This window comes from Rutidosis leptorrhynchoides, chromosome 2 (genome assembly GCF_046630445.1).
Source record: "Rutidosis leptorrhynchoides isolate AG116_Rl617_1_P2 chromosome 2, CSIRO_AGI_Rlap_v1, whole genome shotgun sequence".
NCBI classification, from domain to species: domain Eukaryota; kingdom Viridiplantae; phylum Streptophyta; class Magnoliopsida; order Asterales; family Asteraceae; genus Rutidosis; species Rutidosis leptorrhynchoides.
The window spans coordinates 199494887-199511529 of NC_092334.1; the positions used below are offsets into that span (position 1 = coordinate 199494887).

The 16643-nt window shown below is 33.0% G+C and overlaps 1 protein-coding gene across 1 annotated transcript; it reads right to left on the minus strand.

Moving 5' to 3' along the window:
• Positions 1-8018: 8018 nt before the first annotated feature.
• Positions 8019-10801, minus strand: LOC139894410 (aquaporin PIP1-3). The gene is made up of 4 exons (XM_071877670.1): positions 10368-10801; positions 9440-9738; positions 8375-8515; positions 8019-8250 (listed from the first exon to the last, which is right to left on the minus strand). Exons 1-4 carry the CDS (start codon positions 10693-10695, stop codon positions 8155-8157), a joined length of 864 nt encoding a protein of 287 aa, XP_071733771.1. The 5' UTR covers positions 10696-10801; the 3' UTR covers positions 8019-8154.
• Between the last annotated feature and the right edge of the window lie 5842 nt (positions 10802-16643).

Consider the following 16643-nt stretch of genomic DNA (forward strand, 5'->3'; position numbering starts at 1 on the left):
ACCCTATTCTCTGGACCTCTTCTATTTTTATTATTTTTTTCTTACCAATATAATAACATAGTACAAAGTATTTTTAAAAGGTGATTCTCGCACATTATTTTTTGATCCATGTATTATAGTAATTAGAATAATAATATAAGTTTAACTCCATAGATTAATCTAGGAGTATAATTGTGAGTTTATAAGATAAAAGTGTAAATGGATCAAAGAATAGTGTGCGAGAATTACCTCCTTTTTTTTATGCATCTTAATAATAAAATATATATGGTGGACCAATGGCCAACTGGACCATGATTCTAACGTTCATAATTGATCCAGGTCGGAATCGAATCAAATGTATGTAGGTAAAATATGTACAAAACTGAAACAATTATACATATTATCACAAACATAATAATCAGATAGACAATATGTATAATAAATAATCATAACAAGAAAGGAAAATGATAAAACGATCTAACCGATTTGACGATCTAACCGAATTGAAGGGTTGAATCGAGCTTGTGTTTGACACAATTCCTTTAAACAGATTCGACGTCTGTTCCCACTGTACACCGGCTCGAAGCAGCGTACTGCCGGACTTGAACACTTGCCTAAAAGGTAACCGGAACGGGGAGACCTTGTTGCGGCTGAGAGAGAAAAACTAATTGTGTTTGTGCTCTCTAGATTTTGGTGTATTTTTCAACAAAGCCTAAGGCTTTATTTATAGTGGAGACTTAGGCCATCAGTTTGTTCCCACTTCCGATGTGGGACAACTCCACTTCTTTACTTATTCTTTCAAGTTAACAACCAAACTAGCAAGTTAGAGACTCGATATCTCATTCACCATTAATCCGTTTTGAACACACTTTAGTTCATTGTAAAGCCCTCGTTAGAGGCTACAAAACTCACTAACTAGTCATTAATATATATCACTCTATCATATATTAAATTGTGTTCAAATATTGGTGAAAACACACTTTTCAACACAATTTTCCAACAATCCCCCACATGAATGTAGATCGATCTCGGAAACAACAATATTCCAATTAATTTTCAGCGGTTGAATCTTGCATACGATAAGTAGGTGTTACCCTTTGAACTTTCGCTTGTGAAAACGCACTTAGTCTACTGGCTCTGAGTAGACGACGATGTCTTTGAACTCGTCTGCCGTTTGTGTAGGCGACATACGTTTCACACAAGACTCTCCCTGACAACTTCAAGTCCTCATAGTTATGTTCGTTATGGTCATGAACATTAGCCTGGTTCTGCGAGAGCTTATCAAGTATTGTGCCCCAACAATACCCTTCGAAGCGACCCCACTTCTCTCTCACATAGGTGATTCACCACTGAATGGCTACTGATTAACCACGCATGGTTATTTCAGTTGAATCATTAAAAGCCATGAGCTTATCCTCTTACATGTCACTTTTAGGAATGGACTAGGAAGTCTACTCATAATTAGTAAACTCCCTTTAAAAGGTGTAGGGGTTGCTAGTTTAGTAATTAACTCCCCTACAGTGACCGTCGCCAGTTCATACAAGTAGGTTGTCATATTGAACTCAGATCTTGGGATCTCCAGTCAACTGAGTTAGGTTTTCCTTCATATAAACTTAGCCTTTCATGGGCTTCAGTCCCATTCCCATGCACGACTCACGAACTAATTCTCTGCTTAAGCCTTTTATCAGCGGATCCGCAATATTATCATTTGACTTCACATAGTCAATAGTGATAATTTCTCTAGAGATTAGTTGTCGTACTTTATTATGTCTACATCAGTCTTACCATTATACATTTACATTGTGATATGAGCTCTACCAACCACCGATTGGCTATCACAATGTATACATATGGCCGACACCGGCTTAGGCCATCTTGGTATATCCTCAACTAATTGACGTAGACATTCTCCCTCTTCATCGACTTTATCTAAAGCGATGAATTATGATTCCATCATGGATCTAGCAATAACTGTTTGTTTAAATGATTTCCACGATATAGCATCACCTCCAAGTGTGAATACATATCCACTTGTCGCTTTGGAATCATTTGTATCAGATACCCAGTTCGCATCAAAGTGACCGTTGATCACTGCAAGATATCTGTTATAATGCTACCCGTAATCCCGAGTACCGAAGTAACCTAATCATACAACTCTAATGAGATGTACTTAGATTATTCGTGTATCTATTTAGCTTGCTTACATAATATGCTAAGTCGGATCGAGTACAACTCATTAGATACATTAGAATGCATTATCATGTATCATGTTCTTGATATCAAAATGCAAGACTGCCCCACATTTTCAAGCTATTGTGTTCATTTTACACAACTAACTAGGGTTACTGCTTATCGTTTCAAAGCTTCTCCCACATGTCTTGCAACTTGATATCATAATCATATATATCTAATATATATGATTCTAATCAATGAATCGTTCAAATGCCCCCACATAAGATTTACACATTTGAGCAATTCTTTGTCATATTCTAGGTTTGACCCTGGGACGTAGAATTTAGAAACTTAACAAAAGTTCCTAACTCAAATTATATTTGCATCTGAATATTGATTAGGTAATTCAAAATGTCAAGATAATAATATAATAAAGATTGACATCTTTATATTTATAATTATCTTCAATATCATAAATCACATAACATGTGAATAATTCACATCATCAATGATATTCACAAATCTGGTTTCAAAATATACCAAATCCTTCTATTACTGAATGAAAGCGATTTTGTCTATAAATATATTTAATACAATGAAATATTATTTTTTAATTGATCTCTGCAGATGATCGTCATTAACAAGTCCAAGTCTAATATTCCGTAGACTTTATGTGTAAGCATTAGAATAGAAGACACATCATTCATATTCTCCATAGCTTTTCTTTCAAGAAATGTCATACCATATCCCTTGTATCATTACAAAATCACTTCATATACTTAAACACCGCCTTAAATATACCATTTAAGAGGGTTCTGAATATCATGTATATCTTGTTATACATTCAGTATTAGTTCTTCTATAAGCGTATGCAATTTATCGAGGATGTTCCTTTAATTCTACTAGTTCCTCTTGAACTAGCTCATTAGGTCTCATCTTGAACACCTTCTCGTCTATCCTAGACGAACTTTCACGTTCATTATGTATGGAAATACATTTCCAAAGAATGAATTGTTTCTCGAATGTAAATCCGAAATCTTGGATTCATGCACAAGGAAGCGATAAACACTACAGTTTTAGCACATTCGATAAATATGCAGTTAACAGTGTTTGATCCTATCTTTTATGCCTTAGGTAGTTTACCTTTACTTGGTACCCCCACACTTTGAGGTATTCATAGAATGATTTCTTTTCCACCATAACTCGTATGAGGATTCATCCTGATTCCTCTGGGGTATCTTATCTATAAGATAATTTGCCAATAAAATGACATCCCCCCCACATGTTCTGATTTACACCAGAATACACCAACATGGCAATCACCATTTCTTTCAAGGTTCTATTTATTTCGTTCAATAGTCTCATTCGATTGGGGTAAGTAAGGTGCATTGCATTCATGTTCAATGCCATTTTGTGAACCAAATTCAGCAAAATGTGCAACATATTCACCACCTCTATCACTGCAAACAACCTTGATTTTCCGTTCAAGTTGATTCTCAACTTCGTTTTATAAGCAATAAACGAATCTATTGCTTCATTTTCACTTTTCAACAAGTAAATATAACAATACTTCGTCTATCATCGATAAATGAAATAAAGTATTTGTTTCCATTCATCGTTAGAATGGATCTCAAATCACACATATGAGTGTGGACCATACCAAGGGTTTTGGTTATTCGTTCAACCAATATGAAAGATGATCTCGTTAATTTGGCTTCAACACAAATTTCACATTTATCGGGCATAACCCTTATGAACATACATTCCACTTTTGGTCAACATGACCTTTTTGCAGAGTTCATTTTCGCAAAAATAATCTCATTGCCATTAATATCATCAATGGCAGACTCATGATAACACACACATGACGGATAACCCTGGTATAAGTTCACCATTCCTTAATGTTAGAACAAACCAAGTTAACTTTAGAGATCATCTGAAATTTGAACTGAACTTAAACTGTTTCAACAAAACAAGTTATTTCAGTTGCTAAGTTGTTAACGAAACAACAAGTACTACATGAACTGAACCAATTTGAGTTTTCAACCCAAAATTAAAGTTCTAGTTTATCGTAAACAAACTGAGTTAAACCAAACAGGTTTCAACTCAACTAGGTTAAACCAATCATGTTTCAATTCAACTAGGTTAAACCAATCAGGTTTCAACCAAATAGGTAAACCGAGCAGGTTCAACCTAAACAAGTAAATCAAATAGGTTTAAACCTAATCGGGTAAACCAAATAGGTTTTGAACCAAACATGTAAACCAAATAGGTTTAAACTCAAACAGTTAAACCAAACAAGGTTTAAACCCAATAGATTAAACCTAACAAGCTTTCAAACCAAACAAAGTTTCAACCCTAACAGGTGAAACGAACACGGTTCAATCCAAATGGGTTAACCAAATGAGCTAAATAACCAAACAGGTTAATTAACTTAGCGGGTCAGAAACAGCTCGCAAGCAGTCCTGAACAGGTCTGGAAAACAGTTTAGAAAGTTGTCCAGAAACAATCCGGAAATGGTCCGAAGACTGTTCAAGAACAGTTCAGAATACGGTCCGAAAACTGTTCTAATACACATTATAGAATGAATCGACCATGTCATTCAAGACATAGTTGAAACACAAGGAATCCGAATGATTCCAATCATGAACCGCGCTCGCATTTTGAGCATCATGTTCCCCTTCTGAAACTTGGGAAGCGGTTCAGTCAAGAACCTCGCAAGGTTCAGGCAAGAACCTCGCAAGGTTCAGACAAGAACCTCACAAGGTTCAGTCAAGAACCTCGCAAGGTTCAGTCAAAAACCTCGCAAGGTTCAGCGTGGTTAGATAAAAGAACGTCTTTTATTGCCAACTCACAAGTTCACACCAGTGAACTTCTTAGGTTTCTTAGCATTAAGCATGAGTAAGAACCGCGTTAAGAAGTGATGCAACCATCCTGCTGGTAACAGTAGTGGAAGAGGTCCCATGAACACATAATGGTAGCAACAAACCACTACAACAAATAATATAGTGGTATTCCATATACCGAAATACATAGGAACGATTATATAAACTAACATATTAAAATATATATATAGATATGTTCCATATACTCATATGCAACGTCACAAAAATTTATAAATTTCCATATCATAGCAAACACATGTTCAATTTTGATCACATATATGCATGTAACGATTTTAATAATTGAGTAGGTTTACATAGAGGTAATTAATAGATATGCTTAACAACATATAACAATAATAATTACCATCACCATAGATTTAATAAATCGCAAGAACAACTATTTATACTCCGTATAAATTTCTTATTATAAAACTCGGTTGGTACAGTCTCAAATTGCACCAAGATTATTTTAGAATTTCTATCTCATCCAAACTTATCACAAATAATATTAATAATTTAATAAATATTCTCTTTCAGTTTACAAATACAATTTGGAAACAGAGATCGCTTAAACAATCGCACCAAATTATGATCTATATACTCATAATGGAGAATACAAGTTTATAGCCACAATGGTCATTACATTATTTAATATTAATTAATATATGTTTAATTATCTATTCTAATTAGTCGCATATGTAAAATCGAGTTGCTTATAAATTAGATTTTCATCATATACTATATCTCTAACCAAACAATTTATAAGCAATATAATTCAATAAAACAGTAACTTTCTACCCTGAAGATAGCAAATTTAAAAGTAGCAACGAATTATATCGAATATATTAGTTCATAAAATCAATCAGCATGTTTTACAAGCACTTTAATACCCTGATCTATATATAATCATCATGATCTAGACAATCTATTTTTTCTACATTAAATTCGGGAACTGCAGCTTACAAGCAGTTAATGCAAAGCAATTAGATTTAGATATATTAATATCATAAAACCCGAATTTTATAAAGTTAATAGTTGTTCATAAAAGCGGCTCAAAACAACAGTGGTTTGTATCACAAAAAGATTAACAACATGGGTTTTCTTATTACACAAAATATGTACCATCTAATCTGTTACTGATTATAAGAACTAAGTTTCGTACAGAGGACAAGAATCTGTTTAAGTTTATACGTAAAATATGCACAAAACTGAAACAATTATACATATTATCACAAACATAATAATCAAATAGACAATATGTATAATAAATAATCATAACAAGAAAGGAAAATGATAAAACGATCTAACCGATTTGACGATCTAACCGAATTGAAGGGTTGAACCGGGCTTGTGTTTGACACAATTCCCTTAAACAGATTCGACGTCTGTTCCCAGGGTACACCGGCTCGAAGCAGCGTACTGCCGGACTTGAACACTTGCCTGAAAGGTAACCGGAACGGGGAGACCTTGTTGCGGCTGAGAGAGAAAAACTAATTGTGTTTGTGCTTTCTAGATTTTGGTGTATTTTTCAACAAAGCCTAAAGGCTTTATTTATAGTGGAGACTTAAGCCATCAGTTTGTTCCCACTTCGGACGTGGGACAACTCCACTTCTTATTCTTTCAAGTTAACAACCAAACTAGTAAGTTAGAGACTCGATATCTCATTCACCATTAATCTGTTTTGGACACACTTTAGTTCATTGTAAAGCCCTCGTTAGAGGCTACAAAACTCACTAATTAGTCATTAATATATATCACTCTATCATATATTAAATTGTGTCCAAATATTAGTGAAAACACACTTTTCAACACAATTTTCCAACAATGTATTATATACTGTGTCCGTATTTGAATATTAGAGTTACCTTTTACCCCAAAATATTTAAATATTAAACTGTTCTTTCATCTTAACTTTATTTTATGTTTTGTTATGATTGAGTAAGTTTTTAATAATTCGAATATTATTATTATTATTTATTATGTGATTTTATAATAGGATCAAAATTCGTTTTGTGTTTAACGGTAGTTCTAAGATGCATAAAAACCTTTTACACGACGGTTTTATGAGAAACGACCTCAAAGTTAACTAAAGAGTTGCACTATCCGACGTGGGACACACGTTTGTATATATCGTGAAATGCATGAGCCTAAAGCATGTCACACCCCGAGAGTCTTGATCTAAAACTATGACTAACCAGATATTTAGAAGTTTCAACTAAAACCACGGTTGAAGTACTTTACACTTACAAAACATTCACAATTCTATTTTCTATCCGATGTGAGACCCGCTGTTACATAATGACTCTAGCTCTTAAAAATGTTAAAGAGTTATTGTAAACATGTTCTATGGTTGTATGTTTTTTTAGGTAGTTAGCGTTTAGGCTCAAATTTTTATTTTTTTTGTTTTGTTTTGTTTTGCAGTTGTAAGGTCCGGTTTAGTATTGAGCCAAGACGCTTATTTCTTGTATCTTGCTTAGTTATTTTTTTTCTCGAGAAAAATGACTCGTTTATATAGTTTTCGTTTTTTTTGAAGAAAAAAAAAATCATCTTATCCAACATGTTATGAGTTGAGTTAAAAGCCTCTTTGGATATATTCTAAGATGATGGTTAACCTAAAATTGACAATCATAACCACAAAATATTGTTTCAAAACAACTATTCTTCATCTTCAAAACAATTTTGTCCATTGTTCGTGATGTTTGTGATATTAGACGAATGGTTTCCTTTCATACAACGAAACAGGATTACTATACCTAGTGAACAGAGTGTACAGAGTAAAAACTACTTTTTCTCGATTTGCTTAAACAGAAAAAACGTACCGATTTCTGTTTAACACATCGAGTATATTAACATGACTAGTTAGCACCTAGTCCTAAACAGCTGAACTAGAGAAAATTTCCAAATTGTTGTCAAACAACACGCTTATAGTTCTATTCAAACTGAAACTGAAACCAAAACAAAAACGTAGTACTCTATATGCCATTCTCAAACAATAATAGTTCCATTCCATAGAAAAGAGTTGATGCACACAGCATGAAAAAGCTTAAATACAAATAGCATCCACTTTAGGACCATAATTTACACACACACATACAATTCACATAACTCTTTTAATAATTTAAGATCTGCTCTTGAAGGGAATGGCCCTGATAACAACTGTATGGTACACAGCAGCCAGTGCAGCTCCAATGAAAGGACCAACCCAGAAAATCCACTGCAAATGACACAAAAGACACATTTACCCTTTCAGCAAGCATTCATATTCAAAATATTTTTTTTTTTTTTTCATTCAAAATTGTAATCTTGTAACAATATATAACTTGAAGTGATGATCTTACATGATCATCCCATGCATGGTCCTTGTTGTATATGATTGCAGCACCAAGACTTCTTGCAGGGTTAATACCAGTTCCGGTGATGGGGATAGTGGCTAAGTGAACCAAGAACACTGCGAACCCAATTGGGAGAGGGGCCAAAATCTGCAAATATTTTACAAATTAGATTTAACCACACAATAGTCTGGCCCGCCCAACCCATAGTATGGGTATGGTCCAGGACTCCAGGTAAGGTCATGGGTCGTAGTTGTCAATATTAGGGTGCTACTAGATCCTATCGTAATCTTAAAGTTATTCTCATTGTCTTTTAAAACCAATGAAGTTTTTCTGATTCAGGCGAGAGCATATACTCTGGTGTACGCGACTTAAACGGGGTGTAAAATATTTCTCATTGGCTTTTAGCTTTAACTATATTTATATTGAATTAAAAAATATTTCATTTCACTTTTAAGTTAAATACAGAATAAATCATGACCAAGCAAAGCACTACTGCACTAGAGAACATAAAGAGAATGCTTTTGCACATGAAACCATCATCACTAACATGCCAAAAGGCACATAACAAGATAGTGATTTAAAGCTACTTGCCAAATTTTTTAAGATTCTCCAACAATAAAAAAACAACACATGGATAGTTGGTCATTATCCAAAAAGAATAATAATTGAGTATTCTTTGTACAACATTAAAAGCATGCCTTATCCCCCAAACCACTTGTTTTGCATTTATCAAAAACAGCTTATTTCTTTCAACATCAAATAGATAATCAAGTTGGGAGAGATAAAACAGCTCAATTTTTTCAAGATCAAAGTGGTCACCAAGAAAAACAAACCACAATAAAATTAGGATCAAAACTAAACTTTCTAGCCTAGCACAAAATTTCACAATCTCTATCAAGGCACTCGATTTTTTACGTTAAAGTTACTTACTTAACCGAGATAATGATTCGGATGAATCGAATATTTAAAGGGTATTTAAGGCATGATAACAAAATATAAAGGTTATTAAATTAAATTAAGACATGAAAAACTATCCAAACATTTATGAGTATGTGAAAAAAGTAAACATACAGGAACATGTGAGTCTCTTGCACTTCTTTTGGCATCAGTGGCTGAAAACACAGTGTAAACCAGGACAAAAGTACCAACAATCTCAGCACCAAGACCACTACCCTTGGTGTAACCATGGTTCACACTATTGGCTCCACCACCTAGAGTAGTGTAGGTGTTCTTGCCCTCAAAACCCTTGACCACACCTGCACCACAAATGGCTCCAAGACACTGCATAATCATGTAGAACACTGCCCTGGTCAAAGATAACTTTCTTGCTAGCAACAATCCAAATGTCACAGCAGGGTTTATGTGTCCTCCTGTTTTACACAAACAAATAACACATGTAAACATAAAAAGATTAGTTTTTTACAAAAAATAATAAGAACCCATATTATATCAAGCGAATTCTGTGGTTGGTTTGAAGAGAATTAGCAAAAAGTTGTATATCATTCAAACCCAATTAAGAGATTTATGAGGTATTGAGGTTAATGAGAAAATGATTTGTTCTTTAAAATTTAAGTCTAAAATTCAGGAAATTTTAGTATTTTTGAGTTAACACTACTCTTTATATAATAGAATTTTTAAATTTTTAATTGGAAACTTTATAGTGATATTTACCCAAAAACCAAAACCACAAGAGTTAGCACAATTTTTTTAAAAAAAATTAATAATAGAGAGTAAAATTCAATAAGATCTCATCTTCATCTTCAAGTACACTTTTGTTGACAAACGGTAACTTTTAAGTCACAAGACAAAGAGGGTTTTACTTTTAAAATTCATTTTTTAATATGCATAAAAACAGATCTAGAGTAATAGCCCTAAAGAATGTATATCAAAACTGAAATTCCAGGAAACAACACTCAAAATAGTCAAAGAACAAATGATTTTTCAGGTTGGTTTACAATTAATTAAAATAACAATAATAAAAATTGTTATGTAGATATACCTGAGATACCAGCAGTACAGTAGACTAGGGCAAATATCATACCACCAAAAGCCCAAGCAATACCTTGAATACCAACAGTACCACATTTGGTAGGAGATTTGGAGACACCCATAACAGTTAAAACAGTTATGTACAAGAACAAGAAAGTTGCTATGAATTCAGCAATACCAGCCCTGTAAAAAGACCATGAAGATAATTCTCCAGGCTCAAACAAAGGTGCTGGTGGTGGTTCTTTGTAATCTTTATCAGTTTGAGCTGATGTACCAATTGGTTGTCTTTCTGAGTACTTGTTTGCTCCTAATTTAACATCTTCTTCCTTACCTTCCATTGTTGCTTGCTCACTAGGCTTTACACACACTCTGTTTCTATAGGTGGTTTTGGTGCTAAAAAGTTGTGAAGATAGTGGATGGTGTTTATGTGGTTTTATAGCTGGGATGTCAAGTTATGTCATTCTTTTAGCTTTCAAGAAGTTTGGTGAATGGTTAATGTTATTTTGTTATTTATATTTATCATGTGAAAATCAAAATGTTTTTATTACTTTTTTGTTCAATTGTCTTTATGTGGAAAAAAAAAAAAAAAAAAAAAAAAAAAAAAAACATATTATTACACTAATATAGCGTATGTAATTGCAAAATATTTTTATGGACTATGATTTAAAAAAATGGTTATATACATATCATCACCTATAAATAATAGTTATACTAGAAGATTACGAAGATAACATATAATTAGACGTTTTTAACATCCATTGACATTTGTTGTAATAGTTGTCCTCCATCTTCCTCTCAATTTAACTGTTCTGTACTGTACTGTACTAGCCTATTTGTTACGGGAACGGGTGTGAATTAGTAGTGTGGGTGTATGTTTGATACTTTTTTTTTTTGAAAAGCAATTTTATAAATAAACCACAAAGGGGAGAACCCCGTACATCACAGTATAACAAACTCACAGGCTTGTTGCAGAGTGAGCAACATCAGCCTATTACAAGAAACTCGACTAAATTAACTAACACAAAATAATGACTCAAACATACACGGCTAAGACAGATTACAACGCATATACGCTAGGATTTGTCAACCAAGTCGCCCATTCAATCTTCACTTTCTTGCTTCGCCTAGCTAGCCATTCGAATGTCTTTTGTTGGATTTCTAGTAGAGCGTTCGGCCCCATCCAAGATTTGTTAGAGAAAACCTTTTGATTGCGATTCCACCAAATTAAATACGCACAGGACCATTCAACAGCTTGTCATAATTTACTCCCAAAACTCGACAGCGGTGTATTACACTTTCCTCTAAACGCTTACTCAAGTTTGAAACATTAGCATACCCCCACCATTTGAATACCCTTTCCCATACTTCCATTGAGTGTTTACATAAAATCATAACATGCTCAATAGATTCAATATCGTCATCACAAAGCGGGCAACGCACGGAGTTTATGTCGATACCCTTTTTATCCAAATCCACCCTAGTCGGAAGCCGTTTCTTTAAAACCCTCCAAATGAATACCTCAACTTTCAGCGGGATTAAATTATTTCGAAGTGTTTCTTGGGCTGCTATCCTGCCTCGACAGACTTGCTCGTTGATACTTTTTTTATGATGTTACAGTGTGAAGTAAAATTGTGAAGTTATGATAGTGTGACTTGAAGGTGTTATGTTGATGCGCTAAAATTCAATTGCTAAATTGAGTAAGATGATATAATATAGGTAATTTGATTAAAAATATAGAAAAAAAAACTAATCAGAATAACGAAGGCTCATTCACCGTTGAAATCTCACACACGCCCAATCCAACTTTCATAGCGTTATTCTTTGGCCGTTACTTTTGTCATGTAAGCAAACTATGACGTGACTGTTTGTCTTATATTATGATTTGTTTTTTTATATATATTTTACAATTTAATTATTTATATCTAACATGCATACATTACTATTACTATATTATCCAATACACAAAAACGGTGAATAGTAACTAGGGACATTTTCGTCCTTTCACCTTTTTTTAATTCTAATTAAATTTCACCCCCACACTTTTTTCAAATATTCAAATCGACCCCCCAACCAGGGGTGTAAAGTGTCAAATAACCATTTTCATAAAAAATCTTAAATACACTCCACCCAGATATTGAACGGGTCATATCTTCTCGCTCGCAACGAGTTAAATTTTTCCGACACCATCGTTAAACTCGAAATAATTTTAGGAACACAATGTCACGTTAAATAATACGCAAAACGGACGCTTTTTAAAAAACGCTAAATATTTGGGGTACTTTTCATACACGTTGATTTTGCGTTAAATTTTTAAAAGTCGATAATTACATAGTTAAACGCGGAGATGGACATATATTGTTAATTTAAAATAACATTTAAATCTTTCACGAGTTATACCTTTTAGTTCGACTCGAATTGCGCTTCAACGACATCATTCTTTAGTTACAAAATAATTTTACAAACTAAACGCAATAAATGAAATGTCCCGTTCATATTGATTATAAACGTTCCATATTAATTGATTTCGTTGCGAGGTTTTGACCTCTATATGAGACGTTTTTCAAAGACTGCATTCGTTTTTAAAACAAACCATAACCTTTATTTTATCGACAAGGTTAAAAAGTCACCACCTAGATTATCCAGAAATGATAATCTAAAATATCACACTCACACACTACCAATACATATTGGTTTACAATATTAATATGTTACAACAAAGTAAATCTCGAATGCAGTTTTTAACAATATTATACAAGCATGCTGACACCCAATCTTGTCTATATTTTAGCATGCAACAGCGGAAGCTCTTAATAATCACCTGAGAATAAACATGCTTTAAACGTCAACAAAAATGTTGGTGAGTTATAGGTTTAACCTATATATTTATCAAATCGTAATAATAGACCACAAGATTTCATATTTCAATATGCATCCCATACATAGAGATAAAAATCATTCATATAGTGAACACCTGGTAACCGACCTTAACAAGATGCATATAGAATATCCCCTATCATTCCGGGACTCCCTTCGGACGTGATAAATTCGAAGTACTAAAGCATCCGGTACTTTGAATGGGGCTCGTTGGGCCCAATAGATCTATCTTTAGGATTCGCGTCAATTAGGGTGTCTGTTCCCTAATTCTTAGATTACCAGACTAAAAAGGGGCATATTCGGTTTAATAATCCAGCCATAGAATGTAGTTTCATTTACTTGTGTCTATTTTGTAAAACATTTATAAAACTGCATGTATTCTCATCCCAATATATTAGATTTTAAAAGTGGGACTATAACTCACTTTCACAGATTTTTACTTCGTCGGGAAGTAAGACTTGGCCACTGGTCGATTCACGAACCTATAACAAATATGTACATATATATCAAAGTATGTTCAAAATATATTTACAACATTTTTAATACGTTTTGCTGTTTAAGTTTATTAAGTTAGATGTCCTCGTTAGTAACCTACAACTAGTTGTCCACAGTTAGATGTACACAAAAATAAATCAATATATATTATCTCGAATCAATCCACGACCTCGTGTATACAAGTCTCAGGCTAGATCACAACTCAAAGTATATATATAATATTTTGGAATCAACCTCAACCCTGTATAGCTAACTCCAACATTACTGCATATAGAGTGTCTGTGGTTGCTCCGAAATATATATATAGATGGGTCGATATGATATGTCAAAACATTGTATTCGTGTCTATGGTATCCCAAGATTACATAATATATTAGAATATATGTATAATACAATATAAGTTAGCTAGGATATGATTAATATAGATTTGTTACCAATTTTCACGTAGCTACAACAAGAAAAATTATCCAATCTTGTTTTACCCATAACTTCTTCGTTTTAAATCCGTTTTGAGTGATTCAAGTTGCTATGGTTTCATATTGAACTTAAGTTTATGAATCTAAACAGAAAACGTACAAGTTTATAGTCGAAAATACAGGTTACAAGTCTTTTCTGTAAAGGTAGTCATTTCAGTCGAAAGAACGACGTCTAGATGACCATTTTGGAAAACATATTTCCACTTTGAGTTTAACCATGATTTTTGGATATAGTTTCATGTTCATAAGAAAAATCATTTTCCCAGAAGAATAGCTTTTAAATCAAAGTTTATCATAGTTTTTAATTATCCAAACCAAAACAGCCCCCGGTTTTATTACGACGGCGTATATCCGGTTTTACGGTGTTCTTCGTATTTCCAAGTTTTAAATCATTAATTTAGCATATCATATAGATATAGAACATGTGTCTAGTTAATTTTAAAAGTTAAGTTAGAAGGATTAACTTTGTTTGCGAACAAGTTTAGAATATACTAAACTATGTTCTATGATTACAAGTTTAAATCTTCGAATAAGATAGTTATATATATATGAATCGAATGATGTTATGAACATCATTACTACCTTAAGTTTAGTAGGTAAACCTACTGGAAGTGACAAGAAATAATCTAGCTTCAAAGGATCTTGGATGGCTTGAAAGTTCTTGAAGTAGGATCATGACACAAAAACAAGTTCAAGTAAGATTTTTACTCAAATTAAGATAGTTTATAGTTATAGAAATCGAATCAAAGTTTAATATGAATATTACCTTGAATAAGAAAGATAACCTACTATAAATAACAAAGGTTTCTTGATCTTAGATGATTACTTGGAATGGATTAGAAAGCTTGGAATAAAACTAGTAAACTTGAAAGGATTTTTGAAGTGTTCTTGAAGTGTTCTTCCTATGAAGATTATAGCTTGATTCTTGAAGTAACTTTTGATGAAGATGATGATTAGCTACTGGAAAAATTCGTTCATAAGTGTGTGTGTGTGTGTGTTGAGAGAGAATTAGAAAGAGAATTGGAAGTGAAATGGAGTGAATGATGAGTGGTAAGTGGTGAGTGGTGAGTGAGGTTAAAAGGAATTCTAGTTAGTTGACTAGTTCATGGTAGAAGTTAAAATTGATTAGTCATGCATGACATAATCAAGAGTGGAATCCTATGCTAGTTTCTATTGGTATACACCCATAGTAAGTACGTCTAGAAGCTGTGTATAATACGGGTATGAATACGACTAGAATTCTTTAATGAAAAAAGAATGGGAATGTAACTGTAACCATTTTCGTTAAGTATGAGTATTTTGATATATGTCTTGAAGTCGTCCAAAAGTATGTTAATACATCTAAATACACTACATGTATATACATTTTAACTGAGTCGTTAAGTCATCGTTAGTCGTTACATGTAAGTGTTATTTTGAAACTTTTAAGTTAACGATCTCATTTAATGTTGTTAACCCATTGTTTATTATATCTAATGAGATGTTAAATTATTATATTATCATGATATTATGATATATTAATATATCTTAATATGATATATATACATTTAAATGTCGTTACAACGATAATCGTTACATATATGTCTCGTTTCGAAATCCTTAAGTTAGTAGTCTTGTTTTTACATATGTAGTTCATTCTTAACATACTTAATGATATATATAATTATCATTTTATCATGTTAAATATAGTGTAACAATATCTTAATATGATACATATGTATTTAGTAAGACGTTGTAATAACAATAATCGTTATATATATCGTTTCGAGTTTCTTAACTTAGTAGTCTCATTTTTATGTATATAACTCATTGTTAATATACTTATGGAGATAATTACTTATCATAATCTCATGTTAACTATATGTATATCCATATATATATCGTCATGTAGTTTTTAAAGTTTTAACGTTCGTGAATCGCCGGTCAACTTGGGTGGTCAATTGTCTACATGAAACTTATTTCAATTAATCAAGTCTTAACAAGTTTGATTGCTTAATATGTTGAAAACACTTAATCATGTAAAAATCAATTTCATTTAATATATATAAACATGGAAAAGTTCGGGTCACTACAGTATCTACCCGTTAAATAAATTTCATCCCGAAATTTTAAGCAGCTAGAGGTGTTGTCGTATCTTCTGAAAATAAGTGCGGGTATTTCTTCTTCATCTGATCTTCTCATTCTAAGGTGAACTCGGGTCCTCTATGAGCATTCCATCGAACCTTAACAATTGGTATTTTGTTTTGCTTAAGTCTTTTAACCTCACGATCCATTATTTCGACGGGTTCTTCGATGAATTGAAGTTTTTCGTTGATTTGGATTTCGTCTAACGGAATAGTGAGATCTTCTTTAGCAAAACATTTCTTCAAATTCAAGAGGTGAAAAGTGTTATGTACAGCCACGAGTTGTTGAGGTAACTCAAGTCGGTAAGCTACTGGTCC

Bases quoted from the DNA above. Each gene is read 5' to 3' on its own strand.
- LOC139894410 (XM_071877670.1), bottom strand. From the start codon at position 10,695: ATGGAAGGTAAGGAAGAAGATGTTAAATTAGGAGCAAACAAGTACTCA. The intron at 9,739-10,367 runs GTATATCTACAT...TGTGTAAAACAG, and splicing joins CTGTACTGCTGGTATCTCAG to GAGGACACATAAACCCTGCT. The intron at 8,251-8,374 runs GTAAGATCATCA...TGTCATTTGCAG, and splicing joins ACCATGCATGGGATGATCAT to TGGATTTTCTGGGTTGGTCC.